Below are 25,142 nucleotides of genomic sequence, written 5' to 3'. Positions count from 1 at the left end.
ATGAATGAAATAAAAAACGAGATTGAATGGAAAAAAGAAAAACCAAGATTTTTTAAATTTACGATTAAATCGTAGGTCAAAAATTTTACTATGAAATATAAGAAAAAATGTAATTATTTGACAATAGCATACAAAATAATCATTTTTATTTTAAGAAAAGTCATTACTTATATGTGTATTATTATTTTAATAAGGATAGTAGTAATTAAAATAATTCTACGTAAAACAAAGTTTTATATATATGTAAACTAAATAATGTAATTATTATTTTATATGCATGCGTTAAATTGATTGAAATCAAAGCCACTGAAATAATTTGTTTTTATTCTAATAAATTTATCTATTAAGGTTTGTTAACATTACTATTACTAAAAATCTTTATAAAAATCACACATCACATAATTTTTAGACATTCTTCCTCAGTTTTTGTAACATCTAATTATTGATTGTTTATGTTAATTTTATTGTCATCGATAAATTAATCACGTATGAATGATAATTGAAATAGTTTTTTTATAAAAATAAATTTTTCTAAATCAAAACAATTTTAAATATAATTTATTATAATTAAGCGATGATTATAATTACTTAAAAAAAATCTTACAAATACAATCTTATAAATAAATCTTAATAAATATAAATTTTCAGTGGTCATAAGAAATTTCGTCATCAAAAAGATTGTCTGATTCTTCAATTCTGTCATCGGCTTCGTGGAATTATTTGCGTGACGATCTATTGCTTCGAGTGGATGACGGACGTTCATCTATTTGTTCATCTTCACGTCTCTCGACCACTTGTTGAAATTGAGATTGCGGTCGAGAGGAATTGGGTGTTGATGCGGGACTCACTTTATTTCTAAATCTTTTAGGTGATTCATCAGTAATTAGATGTCTTGAAGAAGTCCTTGGCGAATCCATAGAACTGATTCAACTTGAGAAATTAGAATCCTCGATATTATAAACATCATCTTCATTTTTTGTATCACTTGTCTGCAAAGATTCTCTGTACAAAGGTTTAGGTCTCTTTCGGTTGTTCGCCGTCGATTCAACGTCGCCGTTATTTTTTTTATCTTCACTTTTAATTTCGCTGTCTCGTAATTGCGGTGTGCTTTCTCTAGCAGTTTGATCTTCAATAGCTTCTGTATGTTCTACCAAATTAATCTGCTTTAGCTCCGACTCGTTAGTTGCTGGTTCGCTATCAGTATGGTCTTTTCTGAAAAGTAAAGAGAAAATGAATTTTAATTTTCATTAAGTTCTTAAAAAGTGCTTATTCTATTTATCAACTTGTCATTTTTATCACTCCTGGCATCAGATACAGATCTATGTACTTGTGATTTGGTTTGTGTCCTTTTATTTTTTTGAACGTGGAATGATGATCCGTCGTTACCAGAAGTTAGGTATCGTCCCACTGTTGAAAATGATTCTGGTGTACTTGACATTTCGGCTCCTTGCATCATCGATGGACCTTTAATATTATTATCATTATTAATTTCACTATCAATCAAATGGTAAATTTTAATTTAAGGTTCTTAGTTATTATGGTACAATATTGTCAAAAAATTAGAGATTATACGCGCCGCAAAAGTATATGAGTTTGTAGCTAAATAATCCATAATTTTTACGCAAGACTGTACCCGTGGAGACGCAACCTATACAATTGTTTCTGTCCGACTTCGTAAATATATACTTTTTCATAAATTATTGAACTTTTATCCGTTATTTATAAATAATTAGACGGTCAAAAATTTTTTTTTATTTTTTTTTTTAAACTCACAACAAATACATTAAGACTGTCAGTTTTTTTAAAGTTTCTGACAATTAGTTTTTTTTTTTTATAACTAAGAAACTGGTACAGAACTGCAGAAGGGTATGCAATCAATGTTAATTATCCAATTTTTAATTGCATTCATCTCGGGTTATAGGTAATCAATCGACTTCAAATTTTTAGGGTAATTGTATCATCATGTCCTTAACAGGCGAGACCATCTTTTTCTCGCTTTGCTCTCACAGAGTTCAGCGAAACTATCTCTGTCGCACTGCCAACAGCAGAGCAATTGCAGTTTCGATTGGTTTCACGAAACGAATGAAATTTTTGAAAAAAACGCTTTGTGGTGAAATAGTTTATTAAATTATCTATTATCTCTAAAAACGTTTTTTCAAAATTTCCATTCGTTTCGCTAAGCCGATTGAATCTGCAATCACTGGTCTCGGCTGTTAATAAGTATACAAAAATTTAGAATTTTCTGACGGTATGCCTTAACTACGACAACTACTTTGATAAAATTAATTTGTTTTTAACTGTTGTAAAACTTGTTTATAAAAAATTTAAACTTCTTATTACCGATAAAATTATGTATCAATTTTTAATATTTTTTTATTTTCAAAAAATAGTATTCAAGACAAAAATCATTTCATTAAAGTGAATCATTTTTTTGCATATTTTTTTACTAAAATCAAAAAAGTTAAAATAATGATAATCTGTTAAAAACTATTGTTATTAATATTATTGTTATAACTTTTTAAACTTTAGATAATAATAAAAACAATAGTTTCTATAAATAAATTTATTTTTTCTATTTAAATAAATATAAGCTAAAATTTTTAAAAAGTAGGATGAAATGCTTCTTTCTTTTTAACGAAATAAATATTCTAAGTATTGCATTGATATATGTACTTACTTATCATAAAAATAATAATACGGTGTTCTAAAATTTAATTTTAAATTTTAAAAACAAGAATAAAAAAGCCGGCTTGAGTTATAATTAAAGGTACAATAGAAATAAAATTTTGTTTATTCAAAAATTATAATTTTTTTAAAAAATTATTTTGAAATCTCTATTTACCGTGTAGATGCAACTAAAAACTTTCCATTGTTAGTTAAACATAAAGGAGAGGACCAAACCCGTTCTACTTTAAGACTCTTTCTAATTTTTTTAAGATAAGTTCATATTTCTCATGAAAAAGTAATTTAAAGAAAAGAGTCATTAAAAAAAAAAAATCAATAAGGTAAAAGACCCAATACCGGAACGACGAAGGGTACATGACTGGTTTTTATTACTTATAAAATATTCAAATGGTTCATTAGTAATAATAATTCATCCAATCATATAGAATAAACATGTAGTTATACGAAAATAATTAAATTTATCAATTTTGTCGAATTTAATATTAAAAAAAACATGTTTTTTGAAAAAGTCTAAAAGACCCAGTATCGGAACACCTTAAATGCCTAGTCCCAATACCGGAATATGGTTGACCCAATACCGGAACGATAAATAAAACTAATTTTTTTAATCTAAAGAGTCCGCTTTTCGTAAGCTGAATTAATTAAATAATTAATTAACAAATCATAATACTTTATGTGAATTTTTCTGAATTTATAAAATGTTATCTTTGACTTAACTTTCGACATCCTACTACTACCTATAAAAAATTAAGCAGTTAATTCAGAACTCAAATGACATGTATGCATAGTGAAACTAACAATAATTATTTAATATTAAAAAATCAAATAAATTTTTACTAAAACTCAAAAAAAAAAAATAAATGATTCGAAATTATACTTGACGACACTTATGTAAAAAAGAAAATTTCAAAACAGAAATTTGCTTTTGTTCTTCAAGTTAAAATTTACGAATATTTGAAGCAATTTTTATAATAAAATTACTTTCTGTATTAAATGTTATTTCACAAAAACTTTTGTTGTTGTGTTTGATGTAAACAATCAACACAGTATATCGTAAATGTCAATAAATAATATCAATATGGCTGACTGTTCCGATACTGGGTATTAGCTCATTTCGGGTGTACCAATAGACGAACAGTAAATTTTAAATAACAATAGGGTCTTTTTTGTATTATTAATTAATTGGATCGAATTCTTAGTATTTGTATTAATACATAAAAAAAAATTTTTAGTGAAAAGTATTTCCGTTAGGTTTCTATGAGCTTAAGATCATCGAGTGATTTCTTAGCAAAACCATTAAGAGACCTTGATAAGTCAGAAATCTAAGACTATTGACATCATTAACATTTTTTTTCAATATTTCTAATATAATTTAAAGTTTCATTCATATTTTATTATGTAAAAAAAAGATTGAGGTTTCTAATAAAGAAAAGTTTGTTTAATTTGATTGAGTACGAGATAAAATATAAAATAATAATTGTCAAATCGTTCCGGTATTGGGTCTTTTACCTTATTTAAATAATAACTATCTTTAAAATAAAATCTTACAAGTATTGTAGGCCGCATTACAACTGGTGGTCGCTTTATCGGATGGTTTCACAACTCTATCTGAAAAATAAAGGGTTTAAATACTCAACCGGATGGTATTTATTTAATATATGTGACAATAATGATCCTGATAAGCATCAAACCCAACCATATCCTGATTGTCTAGCAGTGACGTCGATCAATCTCGTTTCTGTAGTCGGAGTTGTTGTGTAGCTAGCCCAGTGCAGTTGACTGGCTTGTACTTGCTGAGTTTGCTGCACCCGTTCTTGAGATTTAATGTGCTGAATTTTGTGGACTTTGGCGCAAATCACCGATGCGCAATTGCAGCTTTAATTAATGCGATTTATCAATAACAAAATAATAAAAATAAAAATTTGTAAATAATTTTCTGATTGCAAAACAATAATATACAAAAAAAATTTAGAAAATCCAAGTGCACGACTCATAATGCTCATTTAATTATGAAATAATAATAAAATAAAACAAGTATAAAAAATAGTATATTACACACCTAGGAAGTAAAGTAAGAAATGTCTCAGATCACATGTAATTGTTGGCCGAGGCGAAGCCGAGGTCAACAAACATGTGATCTGAGGCTGACTTCCCGAGGAGTGTATACTATTTTTTGTCCGACGAAGGCGGAAAGCGGCAACTTAGTTTAGCGCAGCGGGACGAAAGTTGCCACTTTCGCCCGGAGGGCAAAAATATCAAACAGCTGAAATAGGATGATAATGCGCACGTGCCTCTAATGGGATAAACGTACTCAATATATATAGTACAACTTGGTTATAAGTTATATTTCTTTCTCTCTTCTACTTACATGAAATATTTCATATATAGATATAACTGCAGTGAGAGTGAGTAGATCATCCGATGTAACTTATAACCAAATTGCACTGTATAGATATATAGTCCTTCGGCTTTTTTTATTTTTATTAATTGCAAATAAACGACTCTACACTGAAAAAAAAATTAAGTTGATTTGAGAAAAAAATTCTTGAACCAAGAAAATAATTTTGATGATAATTTTTTAAAATCAAGAAAAATTTATTAGTTCAAGAATTTTTCTACTCAAATCAAGAAGATTATCTTCAAAATTATATACTTGATTCAAGAACATTTTTTTTTCTGTGTAAGTTACCTAGCCATTTGCATTCAGTGACTTACAATTTTTTCAAAAAAAAAAATTTGACTCAATTAATAGGTTTTTTCGCAAGTTACAGTGTTTTCAGGGTTTTATACATGACGGACAGGAAAATTTATGAAAAGTATGGATTAATAAATTTTTCAAAAGTATGGAATTAATCTCCATTAAATTATCTCGACAATAGTATGCAAAATATCTTGATTCCGTGAACTAATTAGGATTGAATAATAAAAATAGTTATTTTCGATACGTTTGGTAAGCTTGAAGTGACGTCACGAGGCTGAGATTATGAGTGCATTCTCAACAAAACCGAGTACGTTGTTATCGGTCGAGCGAAGCGAGACCAGATAAAACGAACGAGGTTTTGTTGAGAATGTATTTATAATCTCAAACGAGTGTCATCACTTCAAGTTTATTACCAAAATGCCAACTTTTGCGGATTTGTATCGAACAAAATTTTTTGTAATAGCAACGGCGAAACTCGGATTTGAGAGGATGCAAATAAAATTTTATTCATTTATGAACTGTCACACGTAAATAAATGACAAACTAAAATATTAGTAAAATTGTTTACAAGAATCGACTTGTCGCCAAGATTTTTTTTTTCGATTTATACTCTCCCTGGCGGACGATTGTAGGAAATAAACGAAACTAAATATCCTATAGTACTTTTTAGTATCCATGCGGAAATGTAGAGACAGATAAAGAGAGAGATGTCACTTATCCTTACGTGTGCGTGAAAAGTAGACTCAACTATAGATGGCCAGATATCCATCATTTTACCCCTCCTAACTATAGCTCGAAAATCCAAGTTTCGCGGTTGGTGTTACAAAAAAAATTTTTCAATTGTAAAGCACTCTCTGATGCGTCGCATTATGAGTCGTGCAATATACTTGAAAAAAAAAAACTAGTGTCTAAATTTTTGAATTTTTTTTGCAACCATTCTCAATCCAAAATTTTTTAAAAATTATTCTTACAATTCGCAACAAGGTCCAGCGTGATGAAGAATTGGTTCAGGTGGAGGCGGAGGCGGTGGTGGTGGAGGAGGCGGGGGTGGTGGAGGAGGAGGTGGTGGTGGTGGTGGTGGAGGAGGTGCTGATTTCACGACAATCGAAGTTGGAATGATACCGCATCCTTTGAATGCAGCAGGACAAATAGGTTGAGGGCCTCGGCAAAATTGAACAGATTGGATGTTCTGGCACACTGGAGTCACGGACGGTATCATAGATCGCGGTGAACTCGAACGACGACTGTATCGTGGCGAACTCTGTGCTAGAGGAAGCTGGGTAGTTTCCAATTGCTCGCCGATACTTTCTGAAGCTCGAGGTACTTCTGGTAGTGGACGGTGGCAGATATCGCAGGTGGTTTGATCTAAACTTTCTCTGTATTGAGGACTCTGGAAGTAAAATCAGATAGTTTTGTTTATTTATCGATGAAAGGTGCTGGTAGTTCTAGATTTTAGGTTCTAGGTCACCCTACTTTCGTAGCTATTACCTTTTGTGATGATGATTCCTGCTCACTGTGAGGTCGATCGGGGTATTGAGGTTTATGATATACATCGACGTTTGTATTTGCTTCGTGTGATTCAACTTCTTGGGTCGGTACTGCTGCCATCCCACAAGTACAGTTCTAAAGATAAAGATTGTTTATTTTGTTTGGACGATAAATGATGAAAAGAAAAAATCAATTTTAGAGAACAGATTAAAATTTTTTTGACTCGATTTTTTTGAGCAGAGAAAAATTTCTTTATTTTTAAGAAAAATCTTTCTCGTTGATTTCCTCGGTTTAAGTGAAACTTTTTTTTCTATGTAGGGTCAAGTAATTTTATCGGAAATTTTTTTATGATGAATTTATAATAAAAATCATGAAAATTTTTTAAATAATCTTTTTTGCTCGACGGGCGGAAAGTAGCAACTTTCGTCCCACTGCCCTAGAAAAATAGTATACACGCCATGGACAGTAAATAACAAAACCTCAGATCACATGTTTGTTGACCTCGGCCTCACCTCGGACAACAATTACACGTCAATGTTCTAATTAGCAAATTGTCTAACTCCATTTTAGAGAATCTTCCACTTGTATGAAAATACAATTAGTTCGAAATTTGTTATCACTTTAAAAAACCATTTAATATTTAATAGAGGTATAATATTTTAGTTAGGATCATTCAAATAATTTATAATTGGACTATTACTACATCAAAATGTTAAAAAATTACCCTCTAAAAAATAAGGAGTTAGACCAATTGCTAATTAGACCATCGATGTGATCTGAGACATTTCTTACTTTACTGCCTTTAATGTGTAACATACTAATTCAATTAGTTTTAAGGCTTTGAATATGAAAAAAAATTTTTATTTCAATCGAAAATCGTTTTTAAAATATGTTCACATAAGTCTACACTGATGAAAAAATTAACTTGACTCAAGAGCCAAAATCTTGAACCAAGAATACCGTTTTGAAGAAAATGACTTTCTTGAGTCAAGAAATTATTCTTAATTTAAATAAATTTTTCTTTTCTCAAGAATTTATTCTCTTGGCTCAAGAAAATCATTTTCTTCAAAATTATATTCTTGGTTCAAGATTTTGGCTCTTGAGTCAAGTTAATTTTTTTTATCACTATAGTGATTTCTGGTTTTGTTTCCCATATTCTATTTAAATTCAAAATGACCCTTATTTACAAAAAAAATTAGAAAAACGGTTGACCCTAAAGGCCATCCGTGCAACTTCCCGCTGATTCCGTTAATACATGGCCGTTTTTTTTGAGCTCTTCGAGCTCAAAAATACAATATGTGTATTGTTTTGAGCTCCCCGAGCTCAAAACGATACCTTTTCTATGCTTTTGAGCTCTTTGAGCTCAAAAGTCTGATAGAAGTTTCATAGAACACTATTTTTTGAATTTTCAAACCGCAATAACTTTTAAATAAATGAACCGATTTTTACGTGGTTAGCAGCATTCTACGCAGTTTTTTAAGCCTCATAAAGAATTTCTGAGTTTCAATTGGTCAAACTAGAAATTTCGGAGTAACTTCGAAAAAACACTTTTTTCGGTTTTCTTTCGTTCACGATATCTCTCGAACGAATCAACCGATTTTGACAGCGATCGACGTGGTTTTTCAAGGTTGAGAGCTGATTAATTTTTAGAATCGATCGGTAGAGCCGTTTAAAAGTTATCCCAAAAAAACCACTTCTGAAAAAATTTTTTTTCCTACTTTTTTTGAGATTTCTCCAAATTTCTCAAAATCTATCGGTCCGAATCGATTCAAATTTACAGGAAATCTAAGTTTGGCGAAGCCTTTTCGAATGGCACCAACCGCGATGAAATCGGTTCAACCGTTCAAAAGTTATAAGAGGTTACACATATACAGACATAGTGACACCCTCGCGGGAATAGTCAGGAAAGCTTCCTAGGACCTCAAAACGTCGAGATCTGATGAAAACTCGATTTTTGAAAAACGGGATAAAACCAATAACTTCCCGATTTTTGAAAATTTTCAATTTTCTTAACGGGAAGTTAAAAATCAAGCTGATACTTACTTCAGGCATTATACCACCGTTTTGTTTAAACATCATTGGACCCCCTGCAAAGTACTGCCCGTATGATAGCGGATGGCATTTTCTCATTGCAGAAAATCTATGACGCCATATCCTAAAATTAAAATTGAATAAATTTTTAACATACGGGTTTCAATGAGTGTCAAAAAAATAACATATTAGGTAAAAGCCCCAATAGATGATCATGTACCAGTATATGATCACTCCATGTATTTGTATACCTATATTTGTGAATATAGATATACAAATACATGGAGTGATCATATACTGGTACGTGATCATCTATTGGGGCTTTTACCTTAATATTAAAAAATGAAATGAAAGTCAGTCAACATTTAAAATTTAAAACAAATAAATTTTTATAATAAAATGTATATAATTAATTTTTAATTAGCGTACTTTTTGGCTTGTAATTAAAACTTACATTAGTATTGTCAAGAATGCAATTGTGTGAATAACGCTTATCATAAAACACAACATAAAAGACGCTAAACGTCCCCAAGTTTGTACAGGCGCCGTATAAAGAAGTGCGCAACCCGCTGCCAAGTAAAATATTACGCCCAGAAAATTAACAAATACCATCTGTTGAAAGTTTAAAAGGTTTATAGTAATTAATCACTAAAAAGTATTTGAAAAATTAAGATAAGATAAAACAACAATATAATAATTAGGCACTTTGTTCCCATTATATTATGTTGTCATACATCGCATTAACGTTAGAAGAATGTTAATGATGTGAAAAGACTATAATAGTCTTCCTCGAGAAATTTATTGAAATGTTTACTGTATTTATAACAATAAATATTGAATAATTACCGGATATTCTGGAATATCAGTTCCAGTGAAATGAGATATTATTTGAATACCGCCAAAAAATAAAAACGCTACTGATACAGATATTACAAAAATACTTGTCGTCTGGCGAATCCCAAGGTCTGGTAATGATATTAAATAAATTATCAATCCAAATAGGAATATTGTTAATATCTAGAAATTAATAATTAATTAATTAATTAAATACAAATTTTTAATACTTACTTAATTTCTTCATAAATTTATGTTAAATATTAATTGACTATTTTTATTATTGGATGTAAAATTATACTAAACACAAAGTTTAATTTTTTTTATAAAATATTTTTATAAATTATTAATAAAAAGTCAAAAAATAATTTACAAAAATTAGCAATTGAAAATCTAGTTTAAAGAATCTTTTATGCTTGGAAATAAATTCTCAAAAAATATGTCCCTAATTTATTTTTTTTTAATTGTATTTCTGACATCTTTCATAGAATTTAAATCCAAAAACTTAAATTAAGTTTTAATTGTAAAAAAAAAATTTATGCCAAAACTGATATTAAGACCAAAGTAACTGATACAGAATTACTGAAAGTTAATAATTGACAAAACTTACAAACTCAATTATCTTTATTGGAGTTGTCAACTTCAAAAACCACGGGTCAGTATGCGTGTCTACACAACCTAATTGGACGGCATTTTTTTGAATAAATCTTCTATACTTACCATTTTGTTTATTTTCAGAGATACTTTTTTCTATCAATAAATAACACACAAAAACAATATAAATAGATTAAATTACAACACTTACAATCACCATAATTTTTAATTACCTCTGGACTGCATACTTTATAAAAATTAATAATTAAATATTAAATTTACTTATTTTTAAACTTAATCATTAGCAAAAAAGCTTCAGTTTATTTGGTGACGTTTTTAGGTTTGACAGATCATTCTTCATTTATTTTTCAACTCAAAAATAGAACTCTTATTTATTAATTTAGTAATTAAATAAAATGAATAAACAAATTTTTGGTCATTTATTGCAATATAATTTTATTGATATAAATTCTTGATAAATATTAAGTATTGACAAATAAAAATGTAGTAAACTTATGTATACAATAAAAACGTACGTAGAGTAATCTAATTGATTTTTAGTTTTGTCGTATTATTGAAGTCTGAAAATACATTGTATACGTATATAATAATACAGTATAAGTAAAATTAAACTACGTAACACTACAATACTAACATAACTATTCTATAATATCATAACGCTCGATAAATGGACGGAATAATTACGGGCTCGAAATAATTTATCATTAATCTTTATAAATAAATAATAACTAGTCGTAGTGCAATTACTTTATATGTATATTTTTACTTTCTTTTTTTTTTTTTTTTTTTAATTTTCTCTAATCTATTTTGCTGACAAAATATATAATATTTTCTTTTTTATATTAAATTTATATAGATATAGATAATTTTTCTTTGTAAAAATATATTTACAATTATTTTAGGAGGCAACTCATATCACTTAGATTTACAATTCATTATTTTTTATTTATAATCATAGGCATTTTAAATTGACATTGATAATAATCAAGTGCGCTTAAGTGATTTATTAAATTTGCGGGTTAATAAAAATTATGCATGCGCAGTATAAAGTTTTATAATATTTATAAGTCAAATTAACATATTAGTTATGTTATATTTCTTAAAAAATTATGTGTAAATTTTATTAGTCCATTGCGGAAAATTTAACATTTGTATAAATCGTTTTTTTACACGCGACTTCTATTTATTTTAATATTTTATTTTTGCGATGTGAAAATTACTTGTTAAGTGTAATTTATTTAGCGTTTTTTACAAGATATGCTAATATTCAATAATTGTAGTCAAACTTGCAAAATTTATCAAAAATACACTTTAAACTAATTTATCTACAATGTCTCAATAATTACAAAAGTAATTATCTTATTTTTACAATATTTAAGCAGTGGCAGACCTTTAACAATTATTTGAATTTTTTAATACAAAAATTTTCACAGTAAAAATTTGAAAATATTTTTGTACAATGTTTAAAAAATATCCAACGTCTGCTAATTTAAGTTTCATATTTTTATGAATTATTTAAAAAAAAAAAAAAATATATCAAATCATAATTTTAAAGAAATAAAAAAAAAATTATAAAATAAAATCTTACTTTGATGAAAATTTACAAAAATAAAATATCAGAAAATGATAATGAGTAGTCTCCTTGACGGTAACGCTTACATCGTAAAAAGCAATTGAAGATCAACAATATTGACAACAAAAGAGGTTTTTAACTTAAAAATTTAATTACTAAAAAAAAAACTTAATTAATGGACGGATTTAACGATAAGCGATAATAATCGAGTTAAAACTTTGAACTTTGGATTACAGCGTTGTACATTTAAGCTTCTCAATGTTTCATATAGCCCGTCAATTGTAGTTCTTATCACAAACGAGCACAAAGTTTCCTTCATATTACTTTTATATAAATATTAGTTTTTGTTTAACTTTAAAATAATTTCAACTTACTTAGACTTATTATATGACACTTGGTATATTTGTCATTAAAACATACTTAAAATTCCGTAATAACAGAGTAGAGAATAGTTGCGCGATCAGTAACGGCCTAGTTCGTTCAAGGAGACCTCGTACTGTCGCGAAATAACGGGCTACGAGTACTTCACTGTGACGAAGACTTCAGCGGCGTAAACAGCCGCGTTTATGAATGTAAACACTGATGCGGATATCATCATGTCGTTGTACATTTTGCTCGAGTAGATGTTGTTGTTCTGGACGTCGAAATAAGAACCAACTGCTTTTCTCCAGCTGTGAACCATTACACTTGCTGAGATCAGGTGCATAATAGCTCCTACTACTGAGAACATGATTATCTAAAAAAAAAAAAATAAATAATAATAATTAAAGAGTTCTATATTTCAAAGCCATTATCCCCGATCCAAATTGATGTTAGACTAATTTTAAATTTTTATTTATTAAATTTATTTTCACCACTTTTATTGTTGGTATGAGCACTCAATACCATCTTCGGGTGAATCTTTGCTTAATCTTGATTAAAAATAAAAAAATTTTTAATTATTAGATATATTCACCCGAAGATGGTATTGAGTGCTCATACCAACAATAAAAGTGGTGAAAATAAATTTAATAAATAACAATTTAATGTAAAATTTAAAATTAGTCTAACATCAATTTGAATCGGGGATAATGGCTTTGAAATATAGAACTCTTTAAGGAGGTATGGGAGTTAAGTTGAAATAATGAGATCAATTTAAAATTTTTAGGATCGATAGAAATATATTTAATACGTGTTGTGTTAAAATTTCAGAGACCTAGGGTTGATAGTTTATTTATAAAACAAGAGTCAAAACAGGTCATTTAACATTGTAATGACATACCAAATCTCACACCTACTCTTGTTTTAATAAATTTCATGATGAAAAAATAATGAGAAAGCTTCGAAAAACTCATTGTAAGAAAAAAAAAATTTTCAAAAATTATTGAAAAAATAAAATTAAGTTGAGGGTACTTAGTTATAAAAATAATTGAGTTTGAAAAATCTAAATTTTAAAAAAATAGTCAGCCATAGCAAATGTGGGTTATGTTGACGGCAACTCCGTACATGGTGGGTCGCGCGGGAAATTTAAAACTTCAATGAAATAGGTTAAAAGAAATATCAAATAGGTTAAGAAAAATATTATAAAATTGTTATTATTTATTATAAAACATAACATAATTAAATAATCAATATTTTAATTCTTTAATATTTTGATATTTTTAATAGCATTACTTGTAAACCGCGATAAAATTTATTGCGTTGCCAAACTTTTTAAAAAATATGAAAAATTAAAAAACTTATTATTTTATTCAAATTAAAAATTAATTATCAATTATTTGATATTAATATAGTTATTTAATGCATAAAAGATTATTCCGGTAAGCTAAATTTCATTAAATCACTAATAAAAACTTGTTAAGTTTTCTGAAGGTACAGTCTCGAACAAAATTAATCCTTCTTAAGTCACGTACTATAGTATAGCTATATAACTATAATATATATAGCTATATACTATAATATAGTATAGCTATACTTCCTTAATTAGTAAAAACACCGATCTTCGGAAAAAATAGTAAATAATAATAATAATAATTATGATATTTTAAAAACAATAATAATAATTTTTAGATAGTTTTCCAAAAAACATATTTTTATAAAAAAATTTTGAGCAAAAATTTCACATAGAGGAATTTAGAAAAAAGATGAAAGCAATTTTTTTAAAGTATTTTTCTCACTTCCGGGCGGAAAGCGTCAATTTTCCTCCCGCTGCGCTAAACGAAAATGCCGCTTTCCGCCTCCGTTGAGGAGAAAAATAGTATACACACCACGGGCAGTAAATAAGAAAGCCTCAGATCACATGTTTATTGACCTCGGCTTCGCCTCGGACAATTACATGTGATCTGAGACATTTCTTATTTTACTGCCCTAGATGTGTAATATACTAATTCTTAATTGTAAGTTATTTGTTAAATAAAACAACAAATTGCGAGATGTTCTCTGATTTCCGTGTCATTAATTATAATAATAATGTTATTGATGATATTTAATAAAAAAAAATAACTCATTTCGACGGTCTAATTAGCAATTTGTCTAACTCCTTATTTTTTAGAGGGTGATTTTTTAACATTTTGATGTAGCAATAATCCAATTATAAATTATTTGAATGATTTAAACCTAAATATTATACCTCTATTAGGTATTAATGATATTAAATGGTTTTTTAAAGTGATAATAAATTTTGAACTAATTGTTTTTTTCGTACAAATAGAAGATTCTCTAGAATAGAGTTAAACAATTTGCTAATTAGAACGTCGATTTAAAAGTTTTTAAAAATATTAAAAAAATTCACAAAGAAAAAGAAACACTATCGTGTTAGGAATATTTTCAGAATAATAAAAGGGTATTGGAAAAATGAGATATCAATTTTTTTGAGATAAGTTAAAAAAAAAAAAACGGCATACAAAAGAAATTTTTATTTTATTTTTAACTTTTGGCTTTAATAGTTAAACGTTTTGAACTTCTGATTATAAAAATTGAAAATAAAAAAAAGACTTTTGGGACGCCAAAATGTCGAAATTAAATAAAAACTTCATTTGTAAAAATTTATTGGACTAAATAATTTTCTGAACTTTCAAAAATTTCAAATTTTTAGAGTCAGAAGTTTTAAACGTTTAGTTTTTGAAACAGAAAGTTAGAAAATATAAACGAATTTTTTTTATATGCGGCTTTTTGGCCTAAAATTTTTTTCCATTCACATAGCGAATATTACTGCTTGAAATAGTATTTTCTTCCATGCAAAGAATAAATTGTAGCATTTAAACAATAAATATCATAAAATGATTATTAAAATCACGATTTTCCTGCTTGAAATGGTAATTTTTTTCAGTTGATCATTACTTATTATAAATCGTCTATTATTTATTACAGTTTACTTTTTTCCGTGTAAATCTTTATTACGTTTAAAACTTTCAAATCCCACCTAATGTCGATTTTTTTTTTTTCCAATTAATAACAAAAAAAAAAAAAATTTATAATCCAAACAATTTATACTTGACGAGTCACTCGCTTTGTAAACACATGCAATAAACACATTTCAGCCGTCGACTTTATCCGTCATCCATATCATCGTTACTCTACCGTATAATAATATGATATTAATTAAGAATACTTAATCTTCATGTACTTTTAATTTATGAAAAAATCCAAATTTTATAAACTTTGAGTCAAAAACTCAGTTTATATTCAACCGAAAAATAAAATAAATCACTATTTTTGTTAATTGTTTTAACTAGGGTTGGTGGTGATTTACTAGCTATTCTACAAAAAATTATCAAAATATTTGCAATTAAGTTTTATTCTAACCAGTAATTTAAAAAAAAAAATATTTTTTCATCAAATCTTAATTTTTCAGTAATTTCTCAATTTTCAGTGATCATAAATCATCAGTATATTAAAAAAAAACTACACGTACAATTGAATATAATACTATAAATAGCGACAATTCTTCCTCTCTTCAAATAAAACTAGTTATCATTTTTATTCTATCATTATAAATCCATAATATAAAAATTAAATTTAAAAATCATCTATTTAGTTATATAAACTCTTTTCAATATCGAAACTAATTGGCAAGCTCATCGCTTGATACGATAGTTAATTACACACGCGAATGCCAGCATAAACTTATGAGTCAGCTGTGCAAATGCTCGCGAGGCGTAGCTGGAGCTATAAAAAAAAAAAAAAAAAACTTTCTGTAAATCACTATTTGCATTGAAATCGTACAGTACTTTTGTCCCCGATCATGTACTAATATAAACACGCAAAGAACCTTTTCAATCAAAGTGTCCCTTCCTACTATATAAATAACTTTACAGTTACCTAATAAATAATAAATAACAAATTAAAAATTACGTAATTAATTATTCTATTGACAATAAAAATAAATTACCATTCGCTTCGGAATTTTGTCTCCCAGAGCATGCCCGATTATGAAGAGCAGGTTAATAAGCAAATACCCCGCGACAGTCGTGTAAATAAGTGCAACATCGTCCAGTTTCGACCGCGGTCTGTTATACATCCTTTGATGGTACGAATTCAGCGGGTCCACGACTAAGCCGATGATAAGCACCGCGAGAACCTAAAATTTAATAAATAAATTAAACATTAATTGTATTATTTTACACTAATTGTAAGAAAATATTGAAAAATAGTGAAAGTAACACAAGTTTGTCCGCAAGGTTAAATTACGTCAGGTTTTTAATATTATATTTCAAAGATGATATGTATACAATATCTATATACGTTAATAATAAAAATATATTTAATATTAAAAGTAGAAGTCGAAATTTTCTTTGTTTTTCTTTAATTTTTAAGATGAAGAATTTAATTGTTCATAAAGATCTTGATTTTTGATATCAAAATTGTTATTGATCCTTTATGATTTTTAGTCATTGATTTTTAAACGTTTAAATTATTAACTAAAATTATATTCTAAATTTAATACTTTTTAAAGTTTTTTACGTCTTCTATACTTATTTTTTTAGTAAATAAATTTTTCTAAAAATTAAAGAATCCGCTTGTAGAATATTTAAAGAAATATAGATGCATTTTCTACACATATTTTTAAAAAGAATATTGATGTCTGCTAACCTTAGTGCCGTCAATACTTTCACTAAATAGTCTATGGATAATTTTTAAATATAGATAACTAATTGAATATTGACAAAGAAGAAATTTTAACACACGTACGTTAGAAATTTTATTTGAAATCTAAATGTCACTTTTTTGTGTGTGAATGACAATTCTACAGAATTATAAATTTTTTATTTTAAATAATTTTTTATCGTAAAAGATTTTTAACATTTTTTTATAATTTATCTAAAAGTAAAACAAAAAGTTCACCAAATTTCTATTTTTATTAAAATCATCTCACGTAATTTTTTTTTTTTTATAACTAAACAAATTATTACACAAAAAATAATATTTAAAAAATTAATAATGGAATATTAATAGATTATTACAATTCATACTAATTTCGTCACCAAATTTAAAATTTTAAAACATATTATGAAGAAGTTATAATAATCAAGTCAGCCAACATTTTTTATTTTTTTATTTTCCTTATTTATTAAATTATAACTAAAAATATTTTTTAAAAATTGCACTTATAGTTTTTGAAGTTTTTAACAAATGAGAAAAATTTTTTTTTATTTTTTTGTAGTAATTCTTTAATAAAAAAAATCATAAAAATTTCTAAATGTCGGCTAACTTTATTTTCATGAAGAAGTTACAAAATATTCAAAGTTATTTAGTACGAACCATGTAATTTTTTATTTTTTTAGTGTAAACAACAAATTGCACATATACTTTCTTTAATTCTCTACACGTGCATTTTATTTTTTATTAAAAAAAAAAGTAATTATTGAAAAAAATTAAAAACAGATATACAAACCACTTCAGTAACTTTAGCCACAATAGTCGTAACATGAAGAGATTTTCTCTCTTTTGCGACAGGTTCAGTTGGTAAAGTTTCGTCAGCCATCCTGACTCTTTTTGGTCTGCCTCTGCCGTCTCCCAGCTTGATAGATTTTTAACAAAACTTTGTTTATCCGAAATCAGCGTCTTTAAAAGACGAGTCTAGTCCTAGTAACTTAAATTCTCTTCCTTCGACAACCGTAATTTAAATTTGAATTTAAATAAAATAAAATCACTAGCGATAGAAACAGAACACCTGAAAGATTTCTCAATAGAGTTCAATGGCCTTCAGCAATATAAAATAAATACAGAAAAAAATAATAAATTACGTACTTGAACCTTCAATTATTCTGATATGACAGTCCAGTAGAGGAAACGGCAAATTTCATTCACTTTACCGCAATTTTAACTTTTATTTATCAAAACAAACATACTGGAATTTTTATTATTTTTATTTTTATTTAAATATTTAAATTGTACTCCAATGTTGTTTTTGGAGTGCAGGGGCTCTAAGTTTTGACTAGAACCAACGCGAAGACAAAGTGGACACTGAATATGAGTAAAGCGGTGGGCACGTAACCGTGTCGCGGTCGCAACTTAAACTGGAACACGGAGCGTGACACGACAGGCGTCTCGACGTCGACAGGGCACGGCAACTTCTGAAAGGCATTACATGCTACAAACTACATACTACATAGGCTTAGGCGAGTCCCAGTGGTGAGTACATCGTGCGTACGCTAATACTCTACCCGGAGGGGGAAATCGCGCTGTGGAGGTGTACACAATGCTTATATGTATTCTGAGACACGTCATCCACGGGCATGTGTGAGTGGTAAACACGCCATAGCACCGATGCAACCAACTAGGAAAGAATCGTGTTCTTTACTTACATTAGCTCTGGGTGCGGTCATTCATTCACTTTTTAATCATAAAATATATTGTTTTATAGCCTGCTATTTTAAGGACAATTGATTCCAATTTTCATTATTTTTGATAACTTGTTCTTTGTGAATAAAATCAACTCCTACAATTTATCTGTAGAAAATTTTGAACTATATGAACGATTTTTTAATGAAAATTAAAAAAAAATATAAGGTAAAAGCCCCAATTATTGACGGGGGTCTAAATATTGACACCCTAAATTATTTTTAAATATATTGAATTATCTGTAATAAGAATAACGATCAAATAAATTTTTATTAAATTCTAATTAATTGAAAAATTGAAAAAAATCACATTCAGTTCAAAATATTAAATATTAATTATTAAAAAAAAATAAAGTCAGCACCAGTTCATCAAATCAGCTTACGAGCGTCTATTTTCTTAACAACTTTAGTTAGAAAAGCATTTTTTTTAACTGCCGAGTTTAAATTAATTTTTTCATGTAATTATATGATCTATTTTTTTTTTTAATTAACAATATATGAAATATTTATAAAATTAAATAATCGAAATTAATTGTATGCTTTATGATATTTAAATAATGGGAGTCAATAACTAGTTCATAATTTTTATGGTGAATCCCATATTGACAGCCAGTCGACAGCGCTATGCCGCCTTTTTTTTTAAGTATAAAATACGTTATATACGCGATTATATTCAAGGCTTTTAACTGTCAAATAACTCGGCGTGTTTTAGTGTTAAATAAGTTTTTAAATAAATTGTTATATTTTTCATAATAATTATTCATTCATAGAAATTATTATTAATTAACTTTAATAATATTGATTACTTTATATCAAGTTTTTGATAAATAACAATATAAAAAAATGATTCGACGCATGTGCAATAGGGGCGTCAATAATTGGGGTTACGGTACGTCAATAATTGGATCAATCAGTTTTTTAACCCGTCAATAATTGGTGTATCCAGATCATATATTTAATTATTTAAAATTAATTAGTAAATATCACTGATTATCATTTTAAAAAAAGAAATTGATTAGTTAAAACATTACTGAAGACATTACCACAAACAAAATTCATCGATATTTATATTTGATTGCTTAAAAAAAATGAAATCATAACTTTGTCTCTTATAGCGTCAATAATTGGGGCTTTTACCTTATTTTTCATTTATATATCAAATATAAAAAATTTGATAATTCAATTTTTGACAGTAAAAATTATTAAAGTAAATTTTTTTGTTGTTTAATATTGTGAGGACAATTGATTATAATTTTTACTATTTTTAAATAATTAATTTTTGTAAGAAAACATTTTTTTTATTTATCTGTAGGAAAGCTTAATTGCTAAAATGATTTTTCAATTAAAATAAAGTATCGAAAGCTTGATAATTATTCAATTCTTTACAATAAATAAAATTGTTAAAATTAATTGTTTTGTTGCAATCTATTTTAAGGATAATTAATTTTATTTTTTAGAATTTTAAATCATTCGTTTTCATTAACTTTTGTAAAAAAAAAATTGAAAACTTTGATACTTTTAAATACACATCGGCATTCTAATTAGCAAATTGTCTAACTCCATTTTAGAGAATCTTCTATTTCTACGAAAAAAACAATTAGCTCAAAATTTATTATCACTTTAAAAAATTATTTAATATCATTAATATCTGATAGAGATATAATATTTAGGTTTGAATCATTCAAATAATTTATAATTGGATTATTGCTACATCAAAGTGTTAAAAAATCACCCTTTAAAAAATAAGGAGAAACAAATTGCTAATTAGACCGTCGACATTTTTTTAAAATTTGTCTGTTTATAGTGATTGACATCAAGCAATCAAAATTGTAATAATTACTCAATTTTTTGGAACAATTACGTAACTTTTTACAAAATAAATTATAAAAATATGCTATACTAAATTTTATTTTTATCTATTAATGTTATATTACACGAAAATAAAACAGTTAAAAAATTACTCTTCTTTGTAGTTTCAAATGAAATTTTTATAAAATAAATTATTGATTTAAAAAGTTCCGAAGTAATTTTAGTTTTAAAATGCACCACTTAAAAAGTTTTAAAAATTTAATTTTTCCAGTTTTTGCCTGAGGTGCTCAACTACTACAATTTATAACATAATATAAATTCTAAATTTTCACCTTAAAATATTTTTTTTTTGTCTATAAATAGTCTATAGTTCAAATGTTTATTAAATCAAAATAAAAAATGCGCCTCGCGAGAATTTAAGAATAATTATTTATTTATATATCTATTCATTATCATTGAATTTAATAATCCACATCATTAAAATATTTATTATTCAACGCATTAATTCTGAAAGTTCTTAATAACAACTAAAATAAATCCCCTTCCAAAGAGGGTTGGTCTATCCCACATTTATTTACATTTACTTCCGTGTTCAATCATTAAAATAATTTCACAACATTGTACAATCGACCACCTGGCTCTGACTCTTTTTGTTTATATCACAGCCGAGTGCAGTAATGATAGTTACTTGCTACTTCACAATACAAGAATTTGTGCGCAATAAAGGGCATCATTAACCAAAGCCAATACTTTTCTAACAATAACCTAAATAATTTCTTAATTACTAATAATATGATCAATTATTGCATTTAATACTTTCATAAAATAAAAATTTTATTTTAATTTTAATACCTAAAAATAGTTTCTAACAAATTCTTAATATTTTAACTCTACTGATTTTTGTAGAAAAATATGCAAAAAAATAATTTTCTTTAATGAAATGATTTTTGTCTTGAATACTATTGTTTGAAAATAAAAAAATATTAAAAATTGATAAATAATTTTATCGGTAATAAGAAGTTTAAATTTTTTATAAACAAGTTTTACGACAATTAAAAACAAGTTAATTTTATTAAAGTAGTTGTCGTAGTTAAATCATACCGTCAGAAAATTCTAAATTTTTGTATACTTATTAAGGACATGATGATATAATTACCCTAAAAATTTGAAGTCGATTGACCACCTATAACCCGAGATTAATTCAATTAAAAATTGAATATTTAACATTGATTGCATACGCTCTCTGCAGTTCTGTACTAGTTTCTTAGTTATAAAAAAAAAAACTAACTGTCAGAAACTTTCAAAAAACTGACAGTCTTTTAATGTATTTGTTGTGAGTTTAAAAAAAATATAAAAAAATTTTTTAACCGTCTAATTTTTTATAAATAACGGATTAAAGTTTAACAATTTATGAAAAAGTATATATTTACGGAGTCGGACAGAAACAATTGTATGGGTTGCGTCTCCACAGGTACAGTCTTGCGTAAAAATTATAGATTACTTAGCTACAAACTCAAATACTTTTGCAGAGCGTATAATCTCTAATTTTTTGACAATGTTGTACCATGACAACTACCTTAAAACATCAATCTATCAAGAAAAAAAAAGAAAAATATTTATAAAGACTAAAAAAATTCAAATTAAATTCTAATAAAAAAAAAAAATCTTTTATTTTAATTTTAGCAAAAATCACAGAGAAATAAGAAATCTGCTTGATAACGGACCAGGACATTCCTCAGTGCGAAAGTCAAGTCGCATGGAATATAGAAACCTACAAGTTGTAGTTTAGCTGTAGATTATTTTATTATTATGCTTATATTTCTATTAATATTAATATAAATATAAATATCAACTTGTTATTATTTGAACGGCGATAATGCGGTCTGTGGTTATCGATCCATTAAAAAACCACCGACAACAAGGACTAACAAACACACCTGAAGTAGTAACAATAATATCAACAATATTTTTTAGTGTTTCGTTATAAAGATTGTACGATTGTGGAAACAATAGTTTAGTTGAGTATTGAATGGCTGAGTACATGGCCTAGAAAATAGGGTCGCGTATGTACAGTAAGTACAGTAAGTCGTGGTGTCTATACCTATAGGTAATAATAATAAGTAAACCGTTCTTATGGATTAAACTGTAGTCTGTAGTATGTATGGGCGATTTAAGTTGCAGTTTGCTCTATCTGGTAATATATCAGGAGTTACTTACATTACATTACCTCGGTACTTTATAGTAGGTTGTTATGTACATAGCATGCAGTATGTAGTATGTGTGTAGATCTATAGGTAAATACGTAGTTGGCAGTAACGGGTAACTTAAACTGTAGATCTGCGGAGTGTAGAGGTCGTATAAGCTCCTCTTCAAGGTTCGGTATGCATCTATGCGCTCTACTCAGAGAAATCGATTTTTCATTAAAGTTATTCATGTTAATTATTGTGAATAAGGTATTGAATGTCTTAGTCGGTGTAATTCATTTTTTTTTGTCTTCCTCTTGGGAAATTTAATAAATATGTTTTTATTTCATATTTCATTTATATTATAACATTCTGAATTATGTACATTGGAAAAAAAATTATTGCATGACTCATAATGTAAATTAGAGCTTTATTATCGTAAAATTTTAAGTTTTGGATATTAATCTTCAAACGCTCTGATTCATGATTCAGATCTTAGATTGATAAGTATGCAAGATAAATTATGAATTTTTTCTACAATTAAACATCAATCATAACTTTGATAATTAACCACCGAAAATTTACAAAATTTTTGGATACAAATTTTGAACTTTATGATGTAATTATCTTCAGGCGATATCAAAAAATTAGAGGATGGAATGTATTGTTATATTTTTGCACAGAAAAAAAAATTATTGCACCAAGAAAATTTTAAGGGACAAAAGTTATTTTGGAGCAAGAAATTTTCTTGGCTCAAGAAACTTTGACTTTATTCAAAAAATTTTCAATCTTCCTTAACATTTTCTTGAGCCAAGAAAATTTACCCTCCAGTCAAGAATTTTATTTTTCAGTGTGATAATTAATGGAAGAAAAATAATTTGAATAGCATTGAATAGATTGTTTAAGAAAAATTAATTCTGTAATTTTTATTTTTGCCCTCCGGGCGGAAAGTGACAACTTTCGTCCCGCTGCGCTAAACTAAGTTGCCGCTTTCCGCCTTCGTCGGACAAAAAAATAGTATACACTCCTCGGGAAGTAAATAAGAAAGCCTCAGATCACATGTTTGTTGACCTCGGCTTCGCCTCGGCCAACAATTACATGTGATCTGAGACATTTCTTACTTTACTTCCCTAGGTGTGTAATATACTATTTATTTATTTAGTAAATATAAATGAGAAAAATTTTACTGACTAAATAAATTTTTTTTTACTTTATAAATCAGCAACAGAATTTTTTTCTTAATTAAAAATGATATGTCATTCATTTTTCAAGTTATTTTAAATTTTCACTTACAATAAAGTTTTTAAATCACAAATATTAACAGAAAAAAAGACTTGAACAGAAATTTTTCAATGTTTGTTTTTTAAACAAATAAATAATATTGTTTTTTTAATTTGCACTCATAGTTCTTTCAAATTTCGACTTATGCAAATTTTTTAAATATCTAAAATTTGTCTGCTAATTTTAATATTAAAAAAAATTTTTTTTTTATTAAAGAGTTTCTTCATAAATTTTGTCAATAATTTTTCAAAGTATGAACAAAAATTTTTTTACACATGTATTTCCAAATGTTGACAAAAAACAATTACTCAACGAAATATATGTTTGAGTAATTTTAATGAAATTAACAAAAGGATAAATTGAATTATAGTTTTAATGATAAATTATAATTAATATGGACACGGTTTTAATGATTAATACACTTTCCATTAACTAACGTGTTTACTGAGACTTGAGACGTAAATTAAGGCTTATATTAATATAAGTTGGTGAGCAATCGCGTTACTTGTGCTGGTATATTTGACTGGGCAAGTATCCGGTGAGCGTGGGTGAGCAGAGGATGATCTGAGAGAGTAGTGTTGGTGGATGACCAAGATCATAAGGTCGCACAGATCAACTGGTTATATCTTCGTTACTCATATGGGATTATTTTATCTTATATATCGTACATCTTACATCTAACACATAACACATCACATGTATACCTACTTTTTTTATATCTATTACATTTATAAATGTCAGTGATGTTCGCCTAGATGCAGGTCTTGATATACATATTTATACTTAAAAATACTGGGACGGTAACTGATGTCGCTTCGTGAGTCTTAACGTCTTTTTCAATGTCAAATTAAAATTATTAAATAGAAAAATAAAAATTTTATTACGGGTTAATTTGATGATTAGGGCTTGGCTATATTTCTTCTTCCAGCGTCGCGCTGATGTAAATTTCACGTCCACAGATTATTAATTGTACCAGTGAAGCTATGAAGTTGAAGAGAGATAATACTGCTAATACGAAGTATTCAAATCTGAAAATTAAATAGAAAAAAATTGATAAGTTATTATAGTTATTGCACGACTCATGATGCGAAGCATCAGAGAGTGCTTTACGATCGAAAAAT

General features: G+C 27.3%; 3 protein-coding genes across 3 annotated transcripts in view; 1 reads left to right on the top strand and 2 right to left on the bottom strand.

The window, feature by feature from the left end:
* Positions 1-25,142, top strand: part of LOC123269472 (adenylosuccinate lyase) — a 47,564-nt gene that overhangs the window by 3,609 nt on the left and 18,813 nt on the right. The window lies entirely within an intron of this gene.
* Positions 584-9,701, bottom strand: LOC123269470 (pollen-specific leucine-rich repeat extensin-like protein 2). Its single transcript, XM_044735182.1, has 8 exons — positions 9,360-9,701; positions 8,918-9,029; positions 6,875-7,009; positions 6,358-6,776; positions 4,382-4,560; positions 4,234-4,293; positions 1,284-1,464; positions 584-1,212 (listed from the first exon to the last, which is right to left on the bottom strand). The coding sequence occupies exons 1-8, from the start codon at positions 9,515-9,517 to the stop codon at positions 927-929; spliced, it is 1,530 nt and encodes a 509-aa protein (XP_044591117.1). The 5' UTR covers positions 9,518-9,701; the 3' UTR covers positions 584-926.
* Positions 11,522-18,506, bottom strand: LOC123269473. Its single transcript, XM_044735188.1, has 4 exons — positions 18,156-18,506; positions 17,800-18,078; positions 16,297-16,485; positions 11,522-12,663 (listed from the first exon to the last, which is right to left on the bottom strand). Exons 2-4 carry the CDS (start codon positions 17,887-17,889, stop codon positions 12,442-12,444), a joined length of 501 nt encoding a protein of 166 aa, XP_044591123.1. The 5' UTR covers positions 17,890-18,078; positions 18,156-18,506; the 3' UTR covers positions 11,522-12,441.

Source organism: Cotesia glomerata, linkage group LG7 (assembly GCF_020080835.1).
Source record: "Cotesia glomerata isolate CgM1 linkage group LG7, MPM_Cglom_v2.3, whole genome shotgun sequence".
NCBI classification, from domain to species: Eukaryota; Metazoa; Arthropoda; class Insecta; order Hymenoptera; family Braconidae; genus Cotesia; species Cotesia glomerata.
Note: the sequence above shows the minus strand (reverse complement) of the source record. Positions and strands in the feature narration are given on the sequence as shown.

Coding starts and splice junctions, on each gene's coding strand:
- LOC123269470 (XM_044735182.1), bottom strand. CDS start 9,517: ATGGTATTTGTTAATTTTCTGGGCGTAATATTTTACTTGGCAGCGGGT. Junction 6,777..6,874: donor AGGAATCATCATCACAAAAG/GTAATAGCTACG, acceptor TTTTACTTCCAG/AGTCCTCAATACAGAGAAAG. Junction 4,294..4,381: donor TGCTAGACAATCAGGATATG/GTTGGGTTTGAT, acceptor TTTATTTTTCAG/ATAGAGTTGTGAAACCATCC.
- LOC123269473 (XM_044735188.1), bottom strand. CDS start 17,889: ATGGCTGACGAAACTTTACCAACTGAACCTGTCGCAAAAGAGAGAAAA. Junction 16,486..17,799: donor TGGCTAAAGTTACTGAAGTG/GTTTGTATATCT, acceptor ATTAAATTTTAG/GTTCTCGCGGTGCTTATCAT. Junction 12,664..16,296: donor ACAAAATTCCGAAGCGAATG/GTAATTTATTTT, acceptor TTTTTTTTTTAG/ATAATCATGTTCTCAGTAGT.